This window comes from Meleagris gallopavo, chromosome 6 (genome assembly GCF_905368555.1).
Source record: "Meleagris gallopavo chromosome 6, MGAL_WU_HG_1.1, whole genome shotgun sequence".
Taxonomy (NCBI): Eukaryota; Metazoa; Chordata; class Aves; order Galliformes; family Phasianidae; genus Meleagris; species Meleagris gallopavo.
In genome coordinates, this window is record NC_139409.1 from 5,609,115 (window position 1) to 5,631,741 (window position 22,627).

Consider the following 22,627-nt stretch of genomic DNA (forward strand, 5'->3'; position numbering starts at 1 on the left):
ATTTCAATTAAGCCTCACGCAGCTATCATTTCAGTATAGTTAAAATAAAATGCAGTGATACAAAAACAGTCTATCTGGATTATATATGGCAGTTATTAAGTACTAAAATGGACATATTGAAAAACAAGCACCAGGCTATTTTATCTAGTGTTGCCATTGCTGTCGTTTAATAAGGACATGCAATATTTGGTATATGTGGGAGAATGACCACTTACCATTTATGATTGAAGATAAGTTGAGATGAAGCTGGTTGAGAGGGAGACTTAATTTCTTGCCTTGTTAGTTCATCGGCTGTCTAAATGCAAACTATGACATTTCTAAATGCATTCAGCACAGGTTGTGCCCTGAACAAATATGTTCCAAATTCAGCCCCCTTTTTCAGATAACAAAGGCAATAAAGATAGTACATGTACTGGAAATAGTTGCTGAAAGTTTGCTGAGGTCAGAGTTTTCCCGGAGTAAGGTGAACCAGATTAGCCATGGGTCATTTCTTCTTGGGAAGACTTGTTAATTAGCTATCATCTCAAAATAGCTGTGATTAGGGTGAACCAGGAATATTCTTGGGTCAGGAAATGTGAAGCCAAGGTAGGGTCACAGCTCTGGCAGCCAGCAAGTATTGCTGGGAAAAAAACTGATAGAAATGGAGAGATCATTCTTGCTGTCAGTTGATGAGAAAGCAACGTCTAGGCAATGCCAGCTATTTGGGTATTTTTCCCTCCAGATGCCTTGCAACACTCCTGTGCTGTTACCTCCATTGGTATGCATTCTCTGCATCAAAAATTGCTATCTGTTTGGGTGTTATCTTCTGTGTCTCAAAGAAGGTTGTTCAAACAGAGCCCCTGACCCCAGCACACTCCTCTGTCCCAGACCCTAATAGGAGAAAGTTTTCACTGAGTCCTCAAGCGTAATTCCCCGGACATGGCCCGCTGGCAAAGGCGTATCATCAGATGGTTGTGTGAGAATGAGGTACCTTGATCAACACGCGGTCAATTGCAACCCGTGACACACGGGGTGCCCACAACCAGATTTTCATGTGACTGCGCAGGACCGATTATCGCAGTCGGAAAATGTCACACACTAAAGTGAAGTTATGCTGGTTAATAGTGAAGTTATTCTTGTTAATGGTGGGATTGGCATCATATCCTCCCCAATGGCACTCAGTGGCTGCTAGGATATATAGATGTGAAGGGAAGCTCCAACGGACCACAACACTGAGCAAGTCGTCTCAGCTGAGCTACAGGCTCTGCCTGCAGATGAGGTTTGAAAGCTGAGTAATACTAAACCAAGCTCGACAAAACATGCTAAGTGTCATCCTAGAGAACAAATCATGGAACAAAGACAAGTCAAAGACAAGTTTGAATATATCTCTTTTCTCTAGCCCTAATACCTGAGATACAGTGTATTTTTCAGCAGAAAGGATGTGCTATTGTTTTTCTGTCTACAGTTCTCAGACATCAGAAGACACCTAGAGTCCCATCACTTGTGCAGAATCAGTAAGTTGGATTGAGGAGTATGGGTAGGGCTCACTTCAGTGCTGGACCAGGATGCCCACTGCCTTCACTTCAAGACATCACACTATCAGTTGCAATGACCTCTTAAAAGGATATGTTTGGAGTTGAGTAGAGGTGGGTAAACAAGCAATGTATGCTTGTAAAGCCCTTCAGAGAGTGAAAACACTCAATAAACTTTGGCTTTATTGGAAGCTCTACTTTGTATTACACAGGAAATAACTGAAGTCTCCATCTGTATCTGAGTACCCAAAGCTGGTGACAGTGATATCAAATCTCTTCTGTTTTAGTGCTAGCAGAATGTAAAACCTAGCCATGTGAGTTAGTGGGACCAGAGGATGAGAAAGGGGATAGACAGGAGAGTCTGTAGAGTTGCGTTCCTTCTAAGCCAAGAAGGATATGCTTTTATTTTGCTTGGGCATGCACAGCTAGCCAGACTGGTTATTAGAAACCTAGGTTGGCAGGTACATGCATTAAAACGGAGTTATGAATACCTGCCTTCTTGAATTTATGCTAAGGAAGCCGTATTTTCCCTGTGTCAAGCCAAGCAATGTTGAAACCAACATTCAGAGCTAAGCAAAATATTGTTTTGTTCTAAAAATGAATGTCCCAACAATTGGGATCTTCTGTGGAAAGGTAGCTGTAAAATTATTGTGTACAAAAGGTATCAGTCACACTGCTCCACAGTATAAAAGAAATTAATTGGTCTTCCACGGTTACCGAGGAGAATCAGCAGCCCAATCTGGCCAAAACGTGTTAAACATTTTTATGCAAAAACGGAAAGTAAATGTTGGTGTGAACAAGCAGTGGATTTGTAAAAGCTTTCATGAAGTTGTTGTACATGGAGAAGTTTTTGCACTGTAGCTCCTACGTTTACAAGGTGATTTTTCTCCTAATTCAAGAAGGTAAAGTAATCAAATCTAACAGCTCCATGATTATAACACAACAGCTTAGTGAGTGCAGAACCAAGGGAAAATGAACAGCTATACAAGATGCATTGTAAACTGTAAATTCAATTCAATTCAATTATTTTTTTTAATAGTTTGTAGTTTGTCATTGTTGTGGCAGCTGCTTAAGTAAGAGTTTTCTCTGTCACACCTACAGTGGGAACTTCAGAATGGGACCCATTTTAATCTGCAGTTTGTGATTGTGCTATAGGATTCCACAATGACTGAAGGGAACAATTTCTTGTTAAGAAAAACAAACAAGAAGTAAAAATTATCACAGTCAAACGATGCATTTGGAAAGGCTTCTTGGAAAGGTTTCTTGATAAATGTGCCTGTGTTCAGTGAGAAATGGTTTGTAATGTTGAAATAAGAATTGAAAATAATTGTTCTTCTTGGGCAGGTTGACCACTAGTGCAGCTCAGTGCAGCTTCACTGATTTCCTAGCAAATATCTCGACCTTTTGTGCAGGACTTCATCTGCTGTTCTGTGTTGCTGTTGAGCAGTAGCCTACTATCCAAAATGCTGTGATGGAAATGAGTCAGTTTGCTCTCAAAAAGCACACAGCCCAGTATGAACTAGAGTGGTAAAACGGAAGTCCTTGAATAGATCACAAGACATTCAGCTTCCATGCAACCATTCCCTAACAGCATTGGTTTTTATTGGGGGGATAGCACAGATCTATTAGACTAGGCAGTATGCTATGAGTAATGCTGTTATAAGAAACACCAAAGTGTTTATTCATGACACTTGCTGTGTTAAAGGGTGTTAATGAGTGGTTTTCTTCATGTGGATCAAGCAAACAACTTTCCAGACCTGAAGCTGGGCTACCTGCTGTAAAAGTCAGTTGGAGTTAGGATTGCTCAGATCCTCACCAGATCGTGCCTAGAACATTCTGGGATGTTTATGTTATTTTGATTTCACAGAAACTGGAGGAAAAAAACAACTCTCGGAATGCTGGCTGATGTCAGGTATACTTTTTTGTTGGGTTATGTAAAGCTTGTAGTTCAGCATTTAAGCTTGGGTCAAGGTCACCAAGCAGTAGGCTGCCAGCATTGCTAGAGAGTCCCGAAAAGCAAACAGGTATTAAAGAGCAGACATTGAGGAAAATAAGAAATTCCATAATAGGAATAGAACTTTGCTCATTAGAAGACTGATTTGTGGTCTATTTCTTACTATTTATTATTTTTTTCCTCTCAGCTTCCTTTTTTTGGTTTGATTTATGAGGAGTTAAAAATAGCATTTCATCCGAATTGCAACCAGCATGATAATTCACGGAATTGCTACTTGACATTAGTAATTGTATCAGAATCTGGTCTAAACATTTCTGAATTGGGCCCAATCAAAAGCATAGGATTTAATAGCGCTGTGATTTTGGGCTGACTCATCTGAGAGGCTATTTTGGATTTTTCAAGGTATTACTGTCAGTAAGTAGGATTTTTTTTCAGAGCAGAATTGCATGAAAGCCATCAAAGAGCATAAAAATAATAATAATAAAAAAGATTAGTGGTCCTCGCTGCCTTTCTGTCTTTAAAAATACCTCTCCGTACCTGTAGATGATCAGATGGAGGCTGACTGAATCATAAATAGCCTGTTTTTACCATTTTACAACCATTTTCCATCACAATTGAAATAACTTCAGATCTTATGATGCCCTGCTCATTAGTATTTACTTGGAAGACGATTCCTAATTTTAGCTGTGCCTGGGCTCAGGTAATCATGTTGGCTCCTTGTGCAGAGCAGACGCCTCCAGGGAATGATTCATCCAATGTCTTAGGATGGAGGAGCCTGTCCCTTCCCAGTGGTGCCTCCTGAGCCCAGCTAGCTAACTGAGCTGAGGCCTTCATCTAAGAGACTAAAAGAAATAGGAGAAATAGTGTACGAGTTTTCTTGCTAAGAGATGCAGCTAATAAACCCACGTGTCATGTCATGCTGATGGACATATGATGTACAGGTATGGCCATTTCCAAGCAGAGCTGCCACAGGAGGATGTTAGGACTCCTGATACCATATAGTAATGCATACCTGTAGTCTGTTCCATGTCCTTAATTCCTAAGAAGTACCCAAATCACACAATTTAGTATCTCTGTACAGGTTTTAGGAAAAAGTGCTGACTAACGTGATACCTTCTTATCCCTTGCCACAGTTATCTGAAGATTAGGTTTGAAGTGAAGGATAAAACTTTCCTTTGGTAGAGTGGTGGCTGACTACAGACACAGAGAGACAGTCCTTACACTTTCATTTCTAGCATGTTCTTCTCAAGCAATTTGATTATGTTAATGTATAATTTGTATACTTACATTAAGTAAGTAATTTCAACTGAGCCCAGAATTTCTCTGAATTCCAGCATACAGTGGTAAACTGAGAAATAGCATGGGTCTGTATGATGGAATTATTTAGAGGATAAGTAGTTACTTGCCTCACTGTTACATTACCCTTGCATTAATGGTTTCCTGTGCTGTTATTCCCATACCAAAACCTCATACAGCCAACAATCTACACCTACCAGACATCTCAGAGATGAGGGATAAAAGGGAACTCTGAGAGCGGTTCATGAGTGAAACATCATAGTGACATCCTACACGTCTGCTGCCCCATAGCAAGGATCTTGGCTCACATAAACTTACAGAAGGAGCACAGCAGACTTAGCAGCTTTCTTCCTGCTGGCAGAGCCCGCTGCCAGCACAGCCCCACTTCCAACTGCATGGGAATCACGGCATCCCAAGACTTGTATCTGATCTCCTTGCAAATCACAAGCAGCTCAAGTGCCTCAGTTATGCCACCTTGAATTAGCAGCATCTGCCTTCTGTGTATCCTCGGCACTCGCCCTCTTTCCTTCCCCACATTCCTTGCCTAAATATTATTTCTACTTGCAATAACATTGCGTTACATCACCATAGTGAGATGTTCTCTCTTGTCACTTCTGAGCAGTTGTTGGATGCCTCGAGACGTGTCAGTGACCTTGGTTGCATTTCAGCTAGGGGAGCAGTCAGCCTGTGATTTATTTTCTCCTAGTGGGACTATAAAGATCCATAACAAAGTCTCTTTCTGTGCAACACATAGATTAAAGGCAGGGTGTAAAGCTTGATTTCTTTTGAAATAAATTAGTTTCCAGGTGTAGTTCTCATCATCAAATATTGTGACACTTAGAATCGTAGAATCATATAATATCCTGAGTTAGAAGGGACCTATAAGGATCATCACATCTAACTCCTGCCTCCACAAAGGACATGAGTCAAATTATCTGACATAAGGCTGAATGAATGGTCAGCTTGGAAAAGGGCAAGTCCTAGCTACCAAGATGTCTTTTCATCATAGTTTTAAGTTCCTACCCAACACAAGACAAGGAACATAGTGCTTTTTTAAGTGGGAAAGATGGATCTGTCCACTACCAACAAAAATATTCTTTTGTTATAATAATGTAATGCTGTGACTAAAATTGGCCAAAGTTTTGCCATCAGAGATCCATCTGTGGTTCCCGTTACCAGCATGGCATTTAGCCATCACAGCGTATTTGTTACTGCAACATCTCAGTGAGGTCAGACAGTGCTATGAGAGCTGGTAGGGGACTTGCTGTGGACAGAGGCTGGGCATCTAAATTTCTGCTGAAGTCAGAGGGTATTTAGCCACCTAAATACCTTTCCAGAGTTGGCGTGGTGCCTTGATTAATCTCATGAAAGACCAAGAGACCAAAATCTGCTCCTGCTTTTCCTAAGTCTCTTCAGCACATTTGTTCCATGTGCAGTGCAGCAGCGCCTTCTCCCCTCATCTCCTTTTCATCAGGTTGCCGCTTTTAATCAGCAAATCTGGTAGTGCTGTAATACCAAGAAAATGTCCCTTCTACATTCAGAAGGATGTGGAAATTATTGGTAATACCCCGCTGGAGTCATTAAACCTGATCAGCGGGGCTAATACAACATGATGAACCTGGGGTAGTGGTGACTCATGATCAAAATATCACAAAAATCACTTGGAGAAATCACTGGGGCAGGTTTCAAGTGGCTTTGAATATTCTTGGATAGAGGAGTGAAGCAGGAAAATAGAAGGCAAATCAGAAGGGAAAGAGAAGAACAAGGGAGGAAAGACTACATGGAGTAGCTTGTGCTAGAATAATCCTCTTTAGCATGTGCTTATTGCAAATTTAAGAATTAAATAGTTTTTTTTTTTTTTGTGTTGTTGTTTTTTTCACAATTGCTTTGTTATTGTTTTGCTCCTTTTCAGTTTGTGTGCGGTTCTTCCCATGCTGCTCCGTGGATATCTCAAAATTTCCAGGCAAAATTTGGTGGAGGCTCCGAAAAACTTGCTACAGGATTGTTGAACACAATTGGTTTGAGACTTTCATCATATTCATGATCTTGCTGAGCAGTGGAGCCCTGGTAAGTGTATCAGGATTTCCTTGCTAATAGAAAGTAGACATGGGTCTAAGAGGAGACGTTCTTAAATTAGGTGATCATAGGAACCCTCACTGCTTATTTCTAAAAGCAAAGTATGTTTGGCTTTCTGCTTTTCTGATTTCATCTGCCTTTTCCATATAATGAGGAACTTTGTTCTGTTATAAAATTATGACGTGCATAGGTTTTGAAAAGGGCATCTTTAAGGAAGTGTGCATGAAGAGGTAGCCCAGAATTACCACTTCAGTGTCCTATAGCTGCTCTCTGGTAGTTCCCATCTGAAGACACGCATTTGGCTCTAGGGGTACCTTTTTCTTCCTTTTTTTTATAACATATTTTCTGATCAGCGAAGGAAAAGAGGCAATGAGCAGTGAATCAGAGAGCTACCAACAGAGGTAGTGGATGCCTATCACGCTCTGAACACAGCTTAGCTTAACCCACCATACCTTCCCTGCCCAGAAATCTCCTGCTTGCAGCCAGAATGAATGTGCGCTCATGGATAATGGTTGGTCATTGCTAATGACTTTGATAAAGGATCCTCTCCTGCTGAGATCCCAAGGGCGCTGGGATTATCAGCTCTGTATTACCAGCCCTCAGTTTGTTATGGTGGTGGCAATCAGTGGCAGTTTCTGAGAGTTTGACTGGTGGTTCCTCATTTAATGGTTGGGAACCCTGCCTATGACAGAGGGTTGGAACTGGATGATCTTTGAGGCCCCTTCCAACTCAAGCCATTCTGCGATTTACATGAGTCAGGAACATCCCTAAAATTGGTAGGATTTCTCCCAGGTTTCTAGCTGTTCGTGCAGCAAAGGGGTATGTCAGAGGTGTTCTGGAATTCAGTCCAGTGACCCTTGATGTTCTCCTCAGTGAAAGAGTAAGAAATATATCTGCTAAATTTGCAGGCAGTACCACATTTGGACAGGTTTTTCTGAAGGTTGGGATTAACTTCTGCCAAATGCATGAATCTGCCTTCAATATCTAAGACAAAAGTCTAGTTAGAAAGGTGCATGCTTCACCTCAGAAGGGATAATCAAGGGTAGAAAGACAAAATGCAGCATGACTGGTAAGGTAGCAGATTTACTAAAAGAAGCTGGAGAGAGAGCAGGCAATAAACAGAATAAATACATCACAGCACTGCACAAAAGCCAAACACCCCACTGGGCTGTATAAATAAGCACGTTCTTCCACTCCAGTTGGCATCAAGGAGGCCTCAGCTGGAGCATAGGCTGCAGCTCTGGGCACTGCACTTTGGGAAAGACGTGGGCTAATTGAAGAAACTCCAGAGGAGGGCAACGCAAATTATCAGTGGCCTAAAAAAAAAAGAGGAAAACACAGAACTGGGCTTATGTAGTTTAAAGAAAGTCTCTGCAGGGAGAGAAGGAGATGGAAATATATAAATGTTGATGCAAAAGGGAAAGAGATAGGCTATTCTTCAGGTCCACTAGGGATGGGCTGAAATTTCTCCCAGGGGATTTTATTTTATTATGAAAAGCAAAAGGCTGAATAACTTGTGTAGATCTGAGGCTGCTGAAAATTGTCATAGCTTTGCTGAAATCAATGGGTTCTGGCAGTTTTTGCACCAGCTTGAGGATCAGTGTTAATTTTTTAATGCATTTTAAAGGAGGCATGTCATTTGCTATAATATGCTTTAGAGAAATACACTTCCTTACATTTGTAATTAAAAGTGCTTTATATCCTGAAGACTGAAATACAAATCTCATTTACTTTTCATTGCATACTTTCGTGTGTGTGTGATTTTGAATTTACTCAGTGCACTTCTGCAGAAGAGCAATTTCCACTGCCACTTCTCAAATGCCAGCACTGTGCTTTAATATATCAGCACTGCACTTTCAGCATTTGGATTGGAGATGCTGAGGGAAACACACATATGCTTTTTTCTGTTATTCTGAAGGAGCCTTTCCAAAAATTGAGCTCATCTGACCACGTCCCTGCAACACACAGAGTTCTTCAGGGAGTTTAAAGGAATATGGTTTAGTGGGCATGGTGAGGATGGATTGATGGTGGGACTCAATGATCTTAGAGGCCTTTTCCAACCTTAATGACACTGTGATTCTATTCTGTTTCTATACGGTGGTCAAATCATGACAATACATCTACAGCTAATTGCAAAAGATCTGAAAACCTTTCTTGTGCATTTAAGCCAGAACTACTCAAATTGGGAGACTGTGTTCTAACAGTAATTGTGGGAAACACTGCAGGTATCATGTTTAATTGTTTTTTAATAAACAAAGCAAGGCAGAAGAAACAGCCCTTAATGTTAGTTTAGTCTTTTGTGTAATGTCATAGCTTGTGCAGGATTATGGTGCACCTGGGGCATTTGGGTTGCATATTCCTCACCACTTACTAAGCTTCTTCCTGGCTCACTGTGTGCTTTTGGTAGACCAAACACAATGTACTTTCTGACAAGTTGGTAGAAAACAAGGAGAGCAAAGGCAGGAGAGAGAGTAGGAAATCACTTTAAATAGTTTATTGTTATTTTTGTGGTAATTGCAAAGTACAGCAAGTCATCTGACAAAGTGAGTGAGCCCCTACCAGGAGTGATAAACTCCCATCTGTGCATTGTTTTCTGTGGCTTTTTCCAGCAGCTCTTTCACACTCTTGAAATATCATTTTTGAAGGCAAGATAGGAGATTGAGTCGCGGTGAAAACGTCACCCTGAAGTGTGGGGACAAATGGACAAGCGTTGGCTTGGGCTGCCAGAGCTGTCTTGTCAGTTTAATTACTGTTTCCTGGCAGGCAAAAGGCCAGTGTGATTGCCGGAGTGACAAGTAGCACACTTCTTGTATCTGCAGGCACTGCATGTTTGCTAACTTTTGGAAGTTCCTCAGAAAACAACGACAGATCTTGAAATATGTAAATGCAGATAATGGAGATGGTTAGCACAGGCCCTCTCAAGTAACATGGTGCTTTCTTGTTGCCAAGTGCTCCAGGTCACACAATGGGACAAGAGGAGTGTATCAAAGCTTGGGACTTCCAGGCTAGAGGGACGTGGAGGCAGTTTGGGTAAAGATGGTCACTTGCTCAACTGGAGAGGCAGCTCCCAGCTAAGCCCTCTGTAGGCCTCCTTGATGCCAGGTTCCTGTATTATGGCATTATTAGATTATTACTTGATTATTATGGGATGACTTTACTTGTTTGAATTTAGTAGGCACATTGTTTCATATAGTAAATATTTTAAAAGGGTTATTAAGTTGCTTGTATTTGACGCAGGCACTGAATGCCTTTTGATGATCCCCGACACAAGCTTAGTTGGACAGATGAGATGGGTAGATAGATACCTTGACCTTTAAAACATAATTGCTCTGTTAAGTGAATAATAATGTGCATTTCTCAAGGCGGACAGTTGCAGCTACCTGAAATGTGATGGCTGAACAGAAGCCAGGGAACTCTGTGCTCTGTAACACAGGCGTAAGCATGTTAATAACCCAATTTGTCATCATTAGCAGCAAGACATGTCAGACTAAATGTAAGGGTCATATTCTGCCTATTACATCAGGATCAGTCCTGTCTATGTCTGTGCACTTACTCTGGTGGTAACATTAAACTAAGAAATCATTGTCAGTACACGATGTCTCATCAAATGATACTACAGACTTGCAGTGCAGTACTGATGCTTTCTGACACCGTTCAGCAGAAGCTTTTAATCAATATTTTGCACTTCCAGGCTTTTGAAGATATTTACCTTGAAGATCGAAAAAACATAAAAACCATGCTAGAATACGCTGACAAAATATTCACTTACATCTTCGTATTGGAAATGCTCCTGAAATGGGTGGCTTATGGCTTCAAGAAGTATTTCACCAATGCCTGGTGCTGGCTTGACTTCCTCATTGTCGATGTAAGTATCGATTTGGAGCTGTGCTGCTTCTTGAGTTGTGATTTGGTGATGCAGAAGGATGGGCTGTTAAGTCTGGTAGCTTTGCATCAGCAAAATGACAGCTGTCACTCCAAGTCTGAGTAACAATCTTTGGTGAATGTAGAAGGAGCCACCAGCCTTACTATGTGACCATGCATCCCCAGGGCACAGCATGCCCAACAAACTCCATGTCGTTGTCAGAGGTGTTACCCTGCTAATGTGAGTAACATTCCCTTCTGGTCTCCTTTACAAGTGAAGGAGTCCAGAGACAGGTGTGAATAATGCTCCCATCAAAGTGATGTCAGTATTATGAAACCAGCAAAAGCACTTTAAGATCTTGAAATGCTACAGTGCTTAGTTCTCCTAAGTAGTTAATCTTTAAAACCAGGAATAGTTGGGAGCTCATTCCCCAGGGATTTTGCTAGATCCAACGATGTCCTCTCCAAAGTTGTGTGGACTGCAGAAAAGAAACAGATGTTAGCACACAAAACCTGAATTGGACAAGGGATCTGCTGAATGCAAGAAAGACCAGAAACATTGCATCCTCCACAACAGTTTTAATGTCTCATCACAGAGTATCAATAGAGGCAGTTATCTCCCTGAGGCCATTTCTTATGAGCTTGAAGTATTAATATGGAAGGCTGGCAGAGCTGTACCATGATTGCAACTTATTAAACTTCTGATAAATTATTCTCCCCCCCCCTCCCCCCCCCCATTTTAAGTCTGAACCTCCACTTGGGGGAAAGCTGCTGTGTCTTTGGCACTATTCCAGAAAAGCACTTCAATGAGATGATTTACTGGTTTGAAGTTATGGGCATGTCTAAGTGCACTACTGGATCAGAGCCTTTGGAAGTTTCTCCAGAGCTTTAATAAATTGATTTATGAAAAGGAAGTTCTTTACATAAATTGTAAGTCATAAATTCCTCTTCGCATCCATGCTTGGAAACCTCTTAAATGGAAGGCACTTATTTTTCACAGATTAGCTTCAATAGAAGAGGAAGGCCTGGTTAATTATCTAACCACAAAATTGGAAACCACCAGTTCCTAATTTATAGCCCAATCCTGAAAACTGTGCTTACTCTGGTTTAGGTCAAGTGACATAGCTTTTCTTCTGTGATTTCTCCATCTTTATAATGGGACTACTAAGACTTATGTAAAGTTATTTGGGTTTCCAGGAGCTAATGTTCATCATGAGCTTCCGGGGATTAGAAGAGCTAGATGAAAGCTCAGTAGTGTCACAGCTCTAAGCAGGGGTCTCCCTGACACGAACAACTGTTTGCGTGGTGAATTCACCAAAGCAATTTGGTGCTTTGTTGCATTATTAACATTAACTAGTGCTAAGGGCATGACCACAACTCCCTCCCTGGCACTCCCCAGCACACCCATTGCCCTGACTTTTTTATTTTCTTAACCCACATGTAAATACTATTTTCACAGGCTCTCCAAGGTAGCCCCAAAACTGTCCCACTGTTGGGTTGGTTTAGTTATTTCCTTAACCCTACAGAATTGTTTGTCCTTTAGCATCCTCAATTTAAAAACTTTTTCCCCATGTCCCGACGTGTCCTTCAAAGTCATTTGCCAACAAAGATTATGAGAACTGGTTCTGTATTTTTAGCAGGTTTAACAGATGCTCTTCTACCCTATTACTCACATTCCCTGCCACTCAGAATTGTCAGAGTAACATTTTTACAGCACACTTTTTACTTGCATTTACATTTTCTTTTTGGTCCTTTGAGAACCAAATCACTGCAACTGAGCAGCAGAAGGGATTGAATGGGTGAATTAGCTCCTCCGAAAGAAGCAGATGAACCACTTGTCTGATTTTCTCAAATTTATTTGTTTAAAATTATTCACTTAAAAATTCCTGATCTGCAAATTATTCATTAGTAATTTGGTATCGGTATTCAAAATTCAAGCTGCAATGGTTGATTTTTCTTTGGACATGGGAAACCATCTATCATCTGTTTTCTTCTCATTGTACAAATGCAACTCAGAGCCCTTTCTCTGCTGTGAATAATTCATAAAACAATCTCAAAATTTGCAAGCATTCACTGTTTCTAAATGGGAAGTGAACCCAAAGGAGCTGTAAGCACATTGCTAAAGAATTATTATTTCCTCATACTTTCCCTGCTCAGTGAAAGACCTTTGACTCTGATTTGGGCCTGTGGAGCAGCAAAGGCCCCATCCTGTAATTGTGGATTACCAAAGAAAACTGTGTTTTGCAGAGCCTGAACATCACAGTGATCTGCAGACTGAGGGCTGTTTTTGCTGGAGGTAGAATCTCTAAAGGATGACCTCTGACAATGGGCCTCTGCATCTCAAAGAAGCGTGCTAGTGTGGCAAAGCGGAAGGAGACCACTTTCAAATACAGTGCAATGCAATAAAGTTGTATCAACGATGCTGCAATTGATTTCTTTGGGAGGAAGGGAGAAAGGAATAATCAAACTACAAATACAAGCTTATTTCAGTTTAGTGTACCTGGGAGAGATGCCTTAAAATTCTGCTGAAATTTGGATATACTGAACAATGTACATCTATATGTTACCTCCCTGCAAACAGCAAGTACACTCTGAAAAGTAGCTTGCTTCTGCAAACAGAACTTTCCTATGCATACAGATTGGAGTGATGAGAAGATTAAGTCACAGCTTTTTCAAAGGACAAAAAATCAGAGACTGCAGTGTGTCTGATGTGTAGACAGACATCAGCATCACCATCAGGAACGATGTTTACACACGAGCCTCTTTGCTAGGCTGCACAGGCAAATATTTTCACAAAGAACAGATATTTTCCAAGCATTCATGCAATCAAAACCTCTTCATGCTAAGCAGATTAAACAAGGAGTACAAACAGGGCCAGAGATGGAGGCACATGGCATTCAAACCAAATGTTTATGAAAACTGCTCTCTACCAGGCATCCCACAGCAGGCAGAGACAGTCAGGATTTAGAACAGGGAGTGGATAAACTCCACCAGTTGTGCATGCTGGCTTTGTGTTTGGTGTCACTTTCAGTTGTTTCCTCTGCCCTATAAATATTATCTCGAGCTTATCTAGTTCAAGCTTCAGCTAATTAAATCTGATCTACAGCTGATGCTACTGCAGTGCTCATTGAGGGGATGGTCAAGATCATTTGGAGGGCTGAGATGTTGCGATAAGCAGCTTCTTGGGTTGATGGTTGGACTAGATGATCTCAGTGATCTTTTCCAACCATAAGGATTCCTTTCTTTCCTCTTCCCTTTTCCATTTTCCCTTTTCCCTTCCCCTTCCCCTCCTTTCCCTTTCCCTTTCCCTTTCCCTTTCCCTTTCCCTTTCCCTTTCCCTTTCCCTTTCCCTTTCCCTTTCCCTTTCCATTTCCTTTTCCCTTCCCCTTCCCCTTCCCCTTCCCCTTCGCCTTCCCCTTCGCCTTCCTCTTTCCTTTCCCTTCCCCTTCCCCTTCCCCTTCCCCTTCCCTTTCCCCTTTTCCTTTCCCTTTTTCCTTTCCCTTTGCTTTTCCCTTTCCCCTTCCGCTTCTGCTTCCGCTTCCGCTTCCCTTCCCTCCTTTGCTTGCTCATCTCACACTGTAGAGGAGGGACAGCCCCTGCAGAAGCCATCAAAAGAGAACTCTCTCAGAATCAGGATGTAACAGCTCTAACTCATTGGTAGCAATACTCCAAAAAAAAAGCCACAGGCAGGTTTCATGGCCTGTGACATACTCAGAAAAATCCTCTTAAGTAGGCACCTGTGTCATCTCTCTACAAAAGTCCATTATTGCAAATCCATCGTCTCCACTACAGCTTTTGGCTTCAATTTAATTGACCAAGAGTTAGTTCCAATTGAGGTTTAAAAGAACCTAATCGTTGCTTACTGGTTTCAGGAATGAGGGGACATGAGCATTTCCCCCAAATTCTTCCTGAGATTATCACATCTTTTAAGATTAGATAGTTGGAAAAGATCTTTCCTAAAGCAATTGCTTGTTGTGAAGGTTATAACAGAAAGTGTTTCTGGTGTTTGCCTGACACTGCTGGGTTTGTACTTGGACATCTGTACTCCCCATTGAGCACCTTTCCAAATTTCCTGTTCACTGCCAAATTTCCTGTCTGCTTGTCTAAGAACTGCTCATAAATGTTCACTCGTTAAATACACTGTCATTTTCACTGAAGGCTTAAAAAATATAGACATTTTCCAGCATAGTTTCCTGGAAAGCTCTTGCTCTAGGACTTCTACTTAGAATACTTCACTGCCTGATGAGTTAAAGAACAGCTAATAATCTTTGGGTTTGAGATGAATAAGTTTAACAGCCTTTCTATCCCTAGCTGAGAATTCAATTGAATTAAATTATGCCCTTGTGTTGGATTGACTTTAAGTGACAATTAAAAACTTGCTGTGTGAAGTAAATATTGACAGCTTATGATTATTTTAATTGTTTTTGTTTTTGTTTTGCATCTGTACTCCCTGTTGATTAGCAAGGTGATTTCTGTTTGCTTTACCAGTAATTACACAATCTGCTGTAATGAGTTGCTCCAAGACAGCACTGAAATCCAATTTGTATTCTTTGGATAGTGTCTCAAAAACATGTGGATTTCATCTAGTTTCTGTTTGGAAAAGCACAGGGGAACAGAGTGACAGAAATATAGCCAAGATAAAGTAAAAATAATATAGCTCGTCACTTGGAGAAGCATCTTGTGAGTGAATTTATTAGTGCTCTCTGTGAGCTATTGAAGATCCACAGGTTACAGCGAAGCATTATTACCTCAGAGCGGGTTTCTGACTGGTTTCCTTCCAACTCCTCAAAGCAAATGCTCTTGTGGGATCTTTGAGGATGCCTCAGTGCACTCTTCTGGGCTTCTGCCAATGACATAAAACCTCCTAGCTCACTAATAGAAAAGAGAATCCCTCTCTACAAGCCAGGGAGCCTTGTTTCAAAGAAAAAAAATATATAAAAAATGCTGTTTTACTCCACGTTGGCTAATTCAGGCTAAGTGGGGAGCAAAATTCCGTGTGAAGATAAGCAGTTTTAATGTCTGTTAGCAGGTCAGTGGGCACTGTAAATCTCCTTTCTGCCTCTGCATTCTTTATCTCAACACAACACATGTGAAAACATCCAAATGTCTTGTCTTATCTTGGTTTGCACCTCATGTTAGTTACCACATAGATGCCAAGTGAAGCACAAGCTGGATTTCAGGCAAGGCATAGCAAGACAAAATTTGCTTCAGTCATAGGAGAAGGAACAGGTGAAGGAAAGTGAGGAGAAAAGTCCAGCAGGAAGCAGAGCTTACATATTGTGAACTGGTTGCAGTGTGAAGATTTATTTATTAAGGGAGAATTTCAGCTTTTGAAAGTGATGTAAAAAGCTCAGCTTAGCTCAGATTGTGCTCAAATGGATTTACCAGCCCCTTCTTTTTCTTGAATAGAATTTCAACACACTTTTATTAGAAGAACGTTATGAAAACATCCTTGGCCTCAAGGTGTGGCAACAGAGTTCAGGTTGGATATTATGGTGGTTGGACTGGATGATCTTGGAGATGTTTTCCAACCTTGGTGATTCTAGGATTCTAGAATTCTAGGATTAGGAAGAATTTCTTCTGAGAGTGGTCAGGCACTGGCACAGGCTCCCCAGAGAGGTGGTGAAGTCACCATCCCTGGAGGGATTCAAGGAACTTGGAGATATGGCACTGAGGGACATGGTCAGTGGGCATGGTGGGATAGCTTGGGGTTAGACTTGGTAATCTTAGAGATCTTTTCCAACTTTAATGATTCTATGGTTCTACAAGAAAGAGAGTAGTGGATAAAATCTTTGATCTCTTGCATGCAGCCTGCCAAGCCATCTCCATCAGCATGGCAACCAAATTCCTTATGGAGTGGTGTTCTCCATTAGATGCAGGACCATCTCTGGGAAGGAGATGTGAAGCGTATTTAAGACTGCAGATAGCTTTCCATACTCTCTAAGACTGATAGAGCATTTCCCTACAATTCTTTTTCCTGATGACCAGCACCTTCACAACCGCAGCTGCTGCAGAGTGCAAAACATCTTCCCACTACACCTGAAACTTTATCCTGGATGACCAGGAGTGAAAAGGGTGCTGAAGAGACTGGTGGCAGTCAAAGGGGGATAAAAAGGGCTTAGGAGGAAACCTGAAGGCTGTCTCCAGTGGTACAGAGATGTTGGGTTGACCTTCTACTTGTCTGGGCTGTGCTTTGGAGTGCTTTGTGCTATGAAAATGAGGATTCCTTCTTGTACTCTGGCACCATTGTGTTGCGTCCTTCCTGAACAAGGAAACAAGGAAAGCCAGAACTTCAGCTATTGAAAACAGCACATCCACACTTTTTTTCTTACGCATTATGTCATATTCAAGTAATGCTGAGCCTGATCCTGCCCAGAAATAAGCATCCTTTCAGCTCAGCACCTCAACTCCCACCGGCTGCAATGGAAGTGGAGCACATCCGATGGGGCTGAGCCCCAGGGAAACGTTCTCTCAGCAATCACTATGCACACCCCTGGCATTATAAAGCTATCTTCAAGTAATAAATAATAATCAAGCGCATCCCCATCTACTCCTGACAACAGCAGTTGGCATCAAGGGGGTATCCTGGGATGCATCAGGCGGTGTGTTCATAGATCTTTTGAAGGGGAGAATATCGTTTCTGCTCATCTGTCCTATATCAAGGCTGTCTCTGCACAGCATCTGGATGAGAAGCAGAATGAAGCTGACAGTGAAGAAATTCTTTTGCTCCAAATCACAGTAGGAATACTGGATTTTCCCAAGCAGCTGCACCCATGCAACCACCTCTGCTGCAAGAAGGAAAATCCCAGCTAAGTGCTGACTCATCTAGGGGTGTCCCACAATCCCCAGAAGTCATATCAGTGCTTCTGCAATCCTTACCTGTGCTGGTAAATGGCACCCAGAGGTCTGGCAAAGCCACAATGCTAAGACCATAGAAATGTAGCACCATCTAATAGTTAAGGTTAGAAAAGACCTTTAAGATCACCAAGTCCAACCATCATCCCACCCCCACCATGCCCACTGACCACGTCCCTCAGTGCCACATCTCCACAGCTCTGAACACCTCCAGGCACAGTGACACCACTACCTCCCCGAGCAGCCTGTGCCAATGCGTTACCACTCCTTCTGAAAAGACATTTTTCCTAATGGAAAAGATGAACTGACCCATTTCAAGTGGTTGGGGTGGGAAACCCCTTTGGCATCTCGCTGGATGCAGGCACACAGCAGGAGGTTGTTCAGGCCGCTCCCAGAAATTAGCTGAGGTTTAATTCTTGGCTCACAGCCATCTGCCTGGGGAATACTCTGGAGCTGTTAGAAAAGCCTGAGCAGGTGTGAAGGAGTGACAGATTAAGAGAACAGCAAGACATAAAGAGGTTCTTCCGGAGACTGCCAGAAAGCAATTGTGATGCAAGAACGATGTATGTAACAGCGTTTATGACAACAGGGGAGGCACTTATTGCCTCAAAACACACTGCCTTAAAATCCATGGACACAAGGAGCAGGGAACTGGATGAGGGAATGGAATATGAATAGACTTTTACAGCCTTAGTTTGAGTATTAGATGGGAAGGAAAAAAAAATTAAAGAGAAAATTCCCTCTAGACAAAAAGGCTGAGTGGATGATGTGAAAGCCTTTTTAACCTGATTTATAAGAATTAGTGCCTGGCTTTCCAGGAGATAATTTTTTGTTTATAATTAAGCCAAGCACTCATGTATCCCATCATATTACCATACATGAGAGCACTTCAGAGCAGAAGCAGACCTGCTGCTGTGAGGGCAGCCCTTTGTTATCACGTTCATCCCCATATCATGGCCAGCTTCAGAGTCCATGGCCTTCACTTGAACGTAAGGGCTGTGGCTCAAGGAGGCAGGCAGCAGAGGTGGAAGTTTGGCACGGGGCACCTTAGTATCTCTGGTGTCCTAATTTAAAGGCTTTTATTTACTTTTCTGCCTTTTGTTGCTGCTGTGCAGCTCCTGGATTTGCAGGTGCAATCATGCATTAGGCATCTGTGAGGCAGCAAATGCAGTGCCCGAGCAAAAGGGTAAACAGATACGAGAAAAGATTAAGGGGATAATAAACTTCTGCTCAGCCATGGTCGGTGCTGGAGGGAACAGCAACATTATTATACAGACCCTTTTCACCCAAGGGTATTTTAGAGAGCTAACAGAAGCTCCAGATATCTCAACTGTATTTGCAAATTCCCTCCAGTTTTCTCATTTGTAGTGAGGGTAGAGATGTAACTTCGTTCCTTTCCAAATGAGGAGAAGCAACTGGGGACCAGGGGTCTGGTTTATAATGGCACTGAGCTGCCAGGTGTCTTGTGAGAACTTGATGGAAGAGACACCCAAAGTAATCCAAGCTCTCTTCCTTCTACCTCGCATTTTAAAAATAAATAACTAAACGAATTAAGCACAATTAGAGAGAGACAGGTGTTGCTGGGGCACACAGAAAGCTACTTGAAAGCACTGGGGGCCTGCATTAGCTGAAATTGCTTATTTAAATAAGCGGCCCAAGCTTTCAGCTCAGCTGCTGTGTTCCGTTTTGGACAGCCTTCTTTTTCTTCCTCCCACTCCCCAGTCTCTCATTGGAGCAATCAGGTTAATTTGATGAAATTCCTGAGTGCACACAGCACGGGCTGCATCCTCAGCCAGGGCTGAGGTCTGTTCTCCTCTCCCAGCTTGCAGGGTGTGTAGTTAGCAGTAACCTTGTCACAGGTTTGAGGCATTAAATTGGCAGCCAAGGAAGATTCTTAAAGCTGCCCAGACCAAACGGTTTATTCCTTGGCTCTGCTGTTAATTCATCCCAGTGATTATGTGGTCTGTGCATCGTGCTGTTGGGGTCCACTTTGTTATCTGGAAGGATGTGCTTTTAGAATGGTGAGAAAACTGAAAGGAAAAAAAAAAAGAAAAAAAAAAAAGGAAAGAAAAAGGAAAGGACTCATATCTGCAACTCAAACCTACCTCTTTGTTATAGGAAGCTCTGTCATCCCAAAGGCTGTGCCCTTTGGCACCAGCAAGATTGCCTGAATAGAGGGTGTGCATGCTCCTGAAGTACTATTACAATGTAGGTGTATAGGAAGTAACCCAACTACTGTTATAAATGCAATGGCTCCTTGGGAAAAAACCTGTCTCCTTTGATTAAAGACCCTTTCCTCTCTGTGTGCTGAAAGGAAACTCATTACTGCACTTCCTACTTTACAATGCTTTTTTTCCACGCTCTTAAAATTCTCTTCTGACAGCTTTACTGGGGTTTGTATCGGTTTACAACACCAATTTCTTAAGTCACTGTCAGATAGTGAAGACATATATACCCATTCTGTGACTTTATCTCTGTGTTCATTATTTCAATAGTCTGAGAAGTGCTGCAGATCTGTTAGCTCATGAATTATGGGAGCACCAATGTGCTCCCTGTAGAGTTCTTCAAGGAGTTTGAAACATTTGGTAGCTTGCAGAAGTGCTCTGTAAAGCCAGTGCTCAAGAAGAAGCTGATACATTTTCAAAGAGCTCATTTTGCCATCCCCACGGCTTTGCTTCTCACAGGTGGATACAGGACACACCATGGCTGGTTTGTAGGAACAACACTGAGCATAATGGGAGTGACTACATCCTGATTCTTGAACAAAATTTTCTCTCAAATGTAATCTAGTATTGCATTGTTAAAATGACTGAGAAATTTAGGCATTCTTCTCATTAGCGGCATAACAGCAACAACTTGGAAGAGCTATCAGTGAGGCTAGTCTCCTTTTAGAGATCATTGCTTGTATTACAGCAGTCTGAATCCATTGATTCTTCTCAATTTTGCCTTGGAAACACCTGTAAATGCTGTACAGTGACAGACCCATGCTGCTAAGCTGTATAGATGACACAGGCTCGCTTTCAGAACACCATGCATTGGCCGGATAATCCCCATGGCTGGCATGTCTGGTGCTCAGTGCAGTCACAGGATTTAAAAGCTCTGATTTTTTTCTTGAGCATAACACTGAAAATGGGAAAAAGAAAAAAAAAAAAAAGAAAGGTGTGAAGTTCATTCATCTTCCCCTGTACCCATCTCCAGGAAGCTGTCGTACAAACCCCTTCAAGATCCGTCATTTTCCCCAGCAAAGGAAATCTATCTAGATAAATTGCATATAGAAATATGGTGCATAGATACATCTGTAGATATGCACAGGTAAAAATACCTGTGAGCAAAGAAAGTGAGGAACAGGAAAGACAAATTTCCCTAAATGCCAGGATCAGATAGAGCTCAGCAACACCCATTACTCTACAGTGGTTGTTTGAAGTCAAGTTGTGTAGAGGACATTGACTGTGGTCTTGCTCAAAGCCAGGGATTTACTGGGAAACTCTGCCATTGAGCCATGTGGTAAATGCTGCTTTTTTCAGGGGTTTCCACTCTTTTAGGGTGGAATTCTTTTTGCAAAGTTACTGAAAGTGCTGAGGTTGAGTTCTTGTTGGGCTGTGCTGAAGAGCTGTTCTGTGACTGAAATCCCAGCCCATGGAACTGCTGGGATTTCTGCCATTAATGTCTGTAGAGGAAGGATCCCATCTCAGATTTAGGAGGACCCTTTTGCAGCTTTACAGATTCTTATTGCTGACTAGGTTTTGCTGACTGGGACTCGTGATAGATAGCAAACTCCAATGAAAGCATCATCTTGGGGACTTCAGAGGAACCAAAAAAAATCAAGAGGTAAAGGGGACGTGGTGCAGCTTAGAGCCAAAGTAGAGGGTACTGTTACTTGATTAGGGGAAGGAAAGGAAGATTTAGATAGAAAACTGTGGAAGCTTCTTAGTAAGATCAAGCAGGTTCTAGAAAGTACTGCAAAAACAATGTTAGAAGGAGAGCACCTGCAAATAAGAGCAATTAAAAGGCATCTTAGATCAGAAGAGGTACACAGGAGGATGAGAGAGACTCTGTAGCTTCTCCACTAACTTAGTGCCATGCAAAAGAAATCTCAAACCCAACAGCAAATTGTGAATTTTGTGGGAAACACTTAAGACAGTAGGGTTCCTTAGGATTCTCCTGAGCCCCATAATGTTCCAGTGCTGTCTGGTCCTTACTGATATTTTTGTCTGAAAATGCAACAAAACCTTTTGCAAACAGATACACTAGAAGGATTAGAAATATGAGCAGGATCACGAATGTGGAGGCTATGCAGGTCCTGCTGGTGTTTTCTGGGTGCCTGCAGGATTCTCATACTGAGCAGGGAACAAAAGCAGAAGCTTAGAGTAGCTCCAGGCTGTAACAGGAAAAAAACTTGCAGAAACTGCTGACTTCACCTTTTGCTATGATTATGTGGGGCAGTCAGCACCAATTTTGAAAACCGCTTGTTTTCTTAATTCCTAAAAATAACCTTCCAGGTCACTTTTAATCAAGTCCAAATGGCCAAGCCTGTGGGTTAGTGATTCTCCTATAAATAATATTTGACGGGGATACCTTCAAAACCAACAGATGAGCGTTTAAACAAGTTGCCACAGACTCAGTTCTGACTCCAGCCTTGTAAATCATTGCCAAATATCACACTGCTTCATGGCCTAATCCTCTGAATAGATAACTAATGCTGTGTAAATCTGTGTCAGGAGGACAACAGCACCTGTGATGTGTATCAGGATGACATTTGTGGCACTCTAGAGAAAATGGTAATCTGCTCAGATCCAAGGTCTGGTGCTGCGGGATTTGAATGGGACATCATCTGCCTTGATGGAAAAGGGAGTTAAGGATGTAAATCTGGGTTGAAGGAGGAAGCGTGCAGATGCACATAACCAGGGTGGGTTGGAAACCTTGAAAATATCTGACTTGAAGTCACTGGGCAAAGCCAGCAAAGGAGGGTGTTGAGTGCTCTTTATTGATTCATTATAAATCTGTACATTTATTTTACAGTGAATTAGATCACCCTGAAGTGTATGAGCGTGCATATTATGGTCCTACCACTGAG

General features: G+C 41.9%; 1 protein-coding gene across 4 annotated transcripts in view; it reads left to right on the forward strand.

Annotated features, from left to right (window-relative positions):
• Nucleotides 1–22,627, forward strand: part of LOC100543777 (sodium channel protein type 5 subunit alpha-like) — a 202,847-nt gene that overhangs the window by 160,191 nt on the left and 20,029 nt on the right. For all 4 annotated transcript variants that reach the window (XM_085226971.1, XM_085226970.1, XM_085226972.1 and 1 more), the window contains 2 exons: nt 6,674–6,828; nt 10,529–10,702. In XM_085226971.1, coding sequence (XP_085083097.1) covers nt 6,674–6,828; nt 10,529–10,702 — 329 coding nt within the window. The remainder of the gene's footprint in view (nt 1–6,673; nt 6,829–10,528; nt 10,703–22,627) is intronic.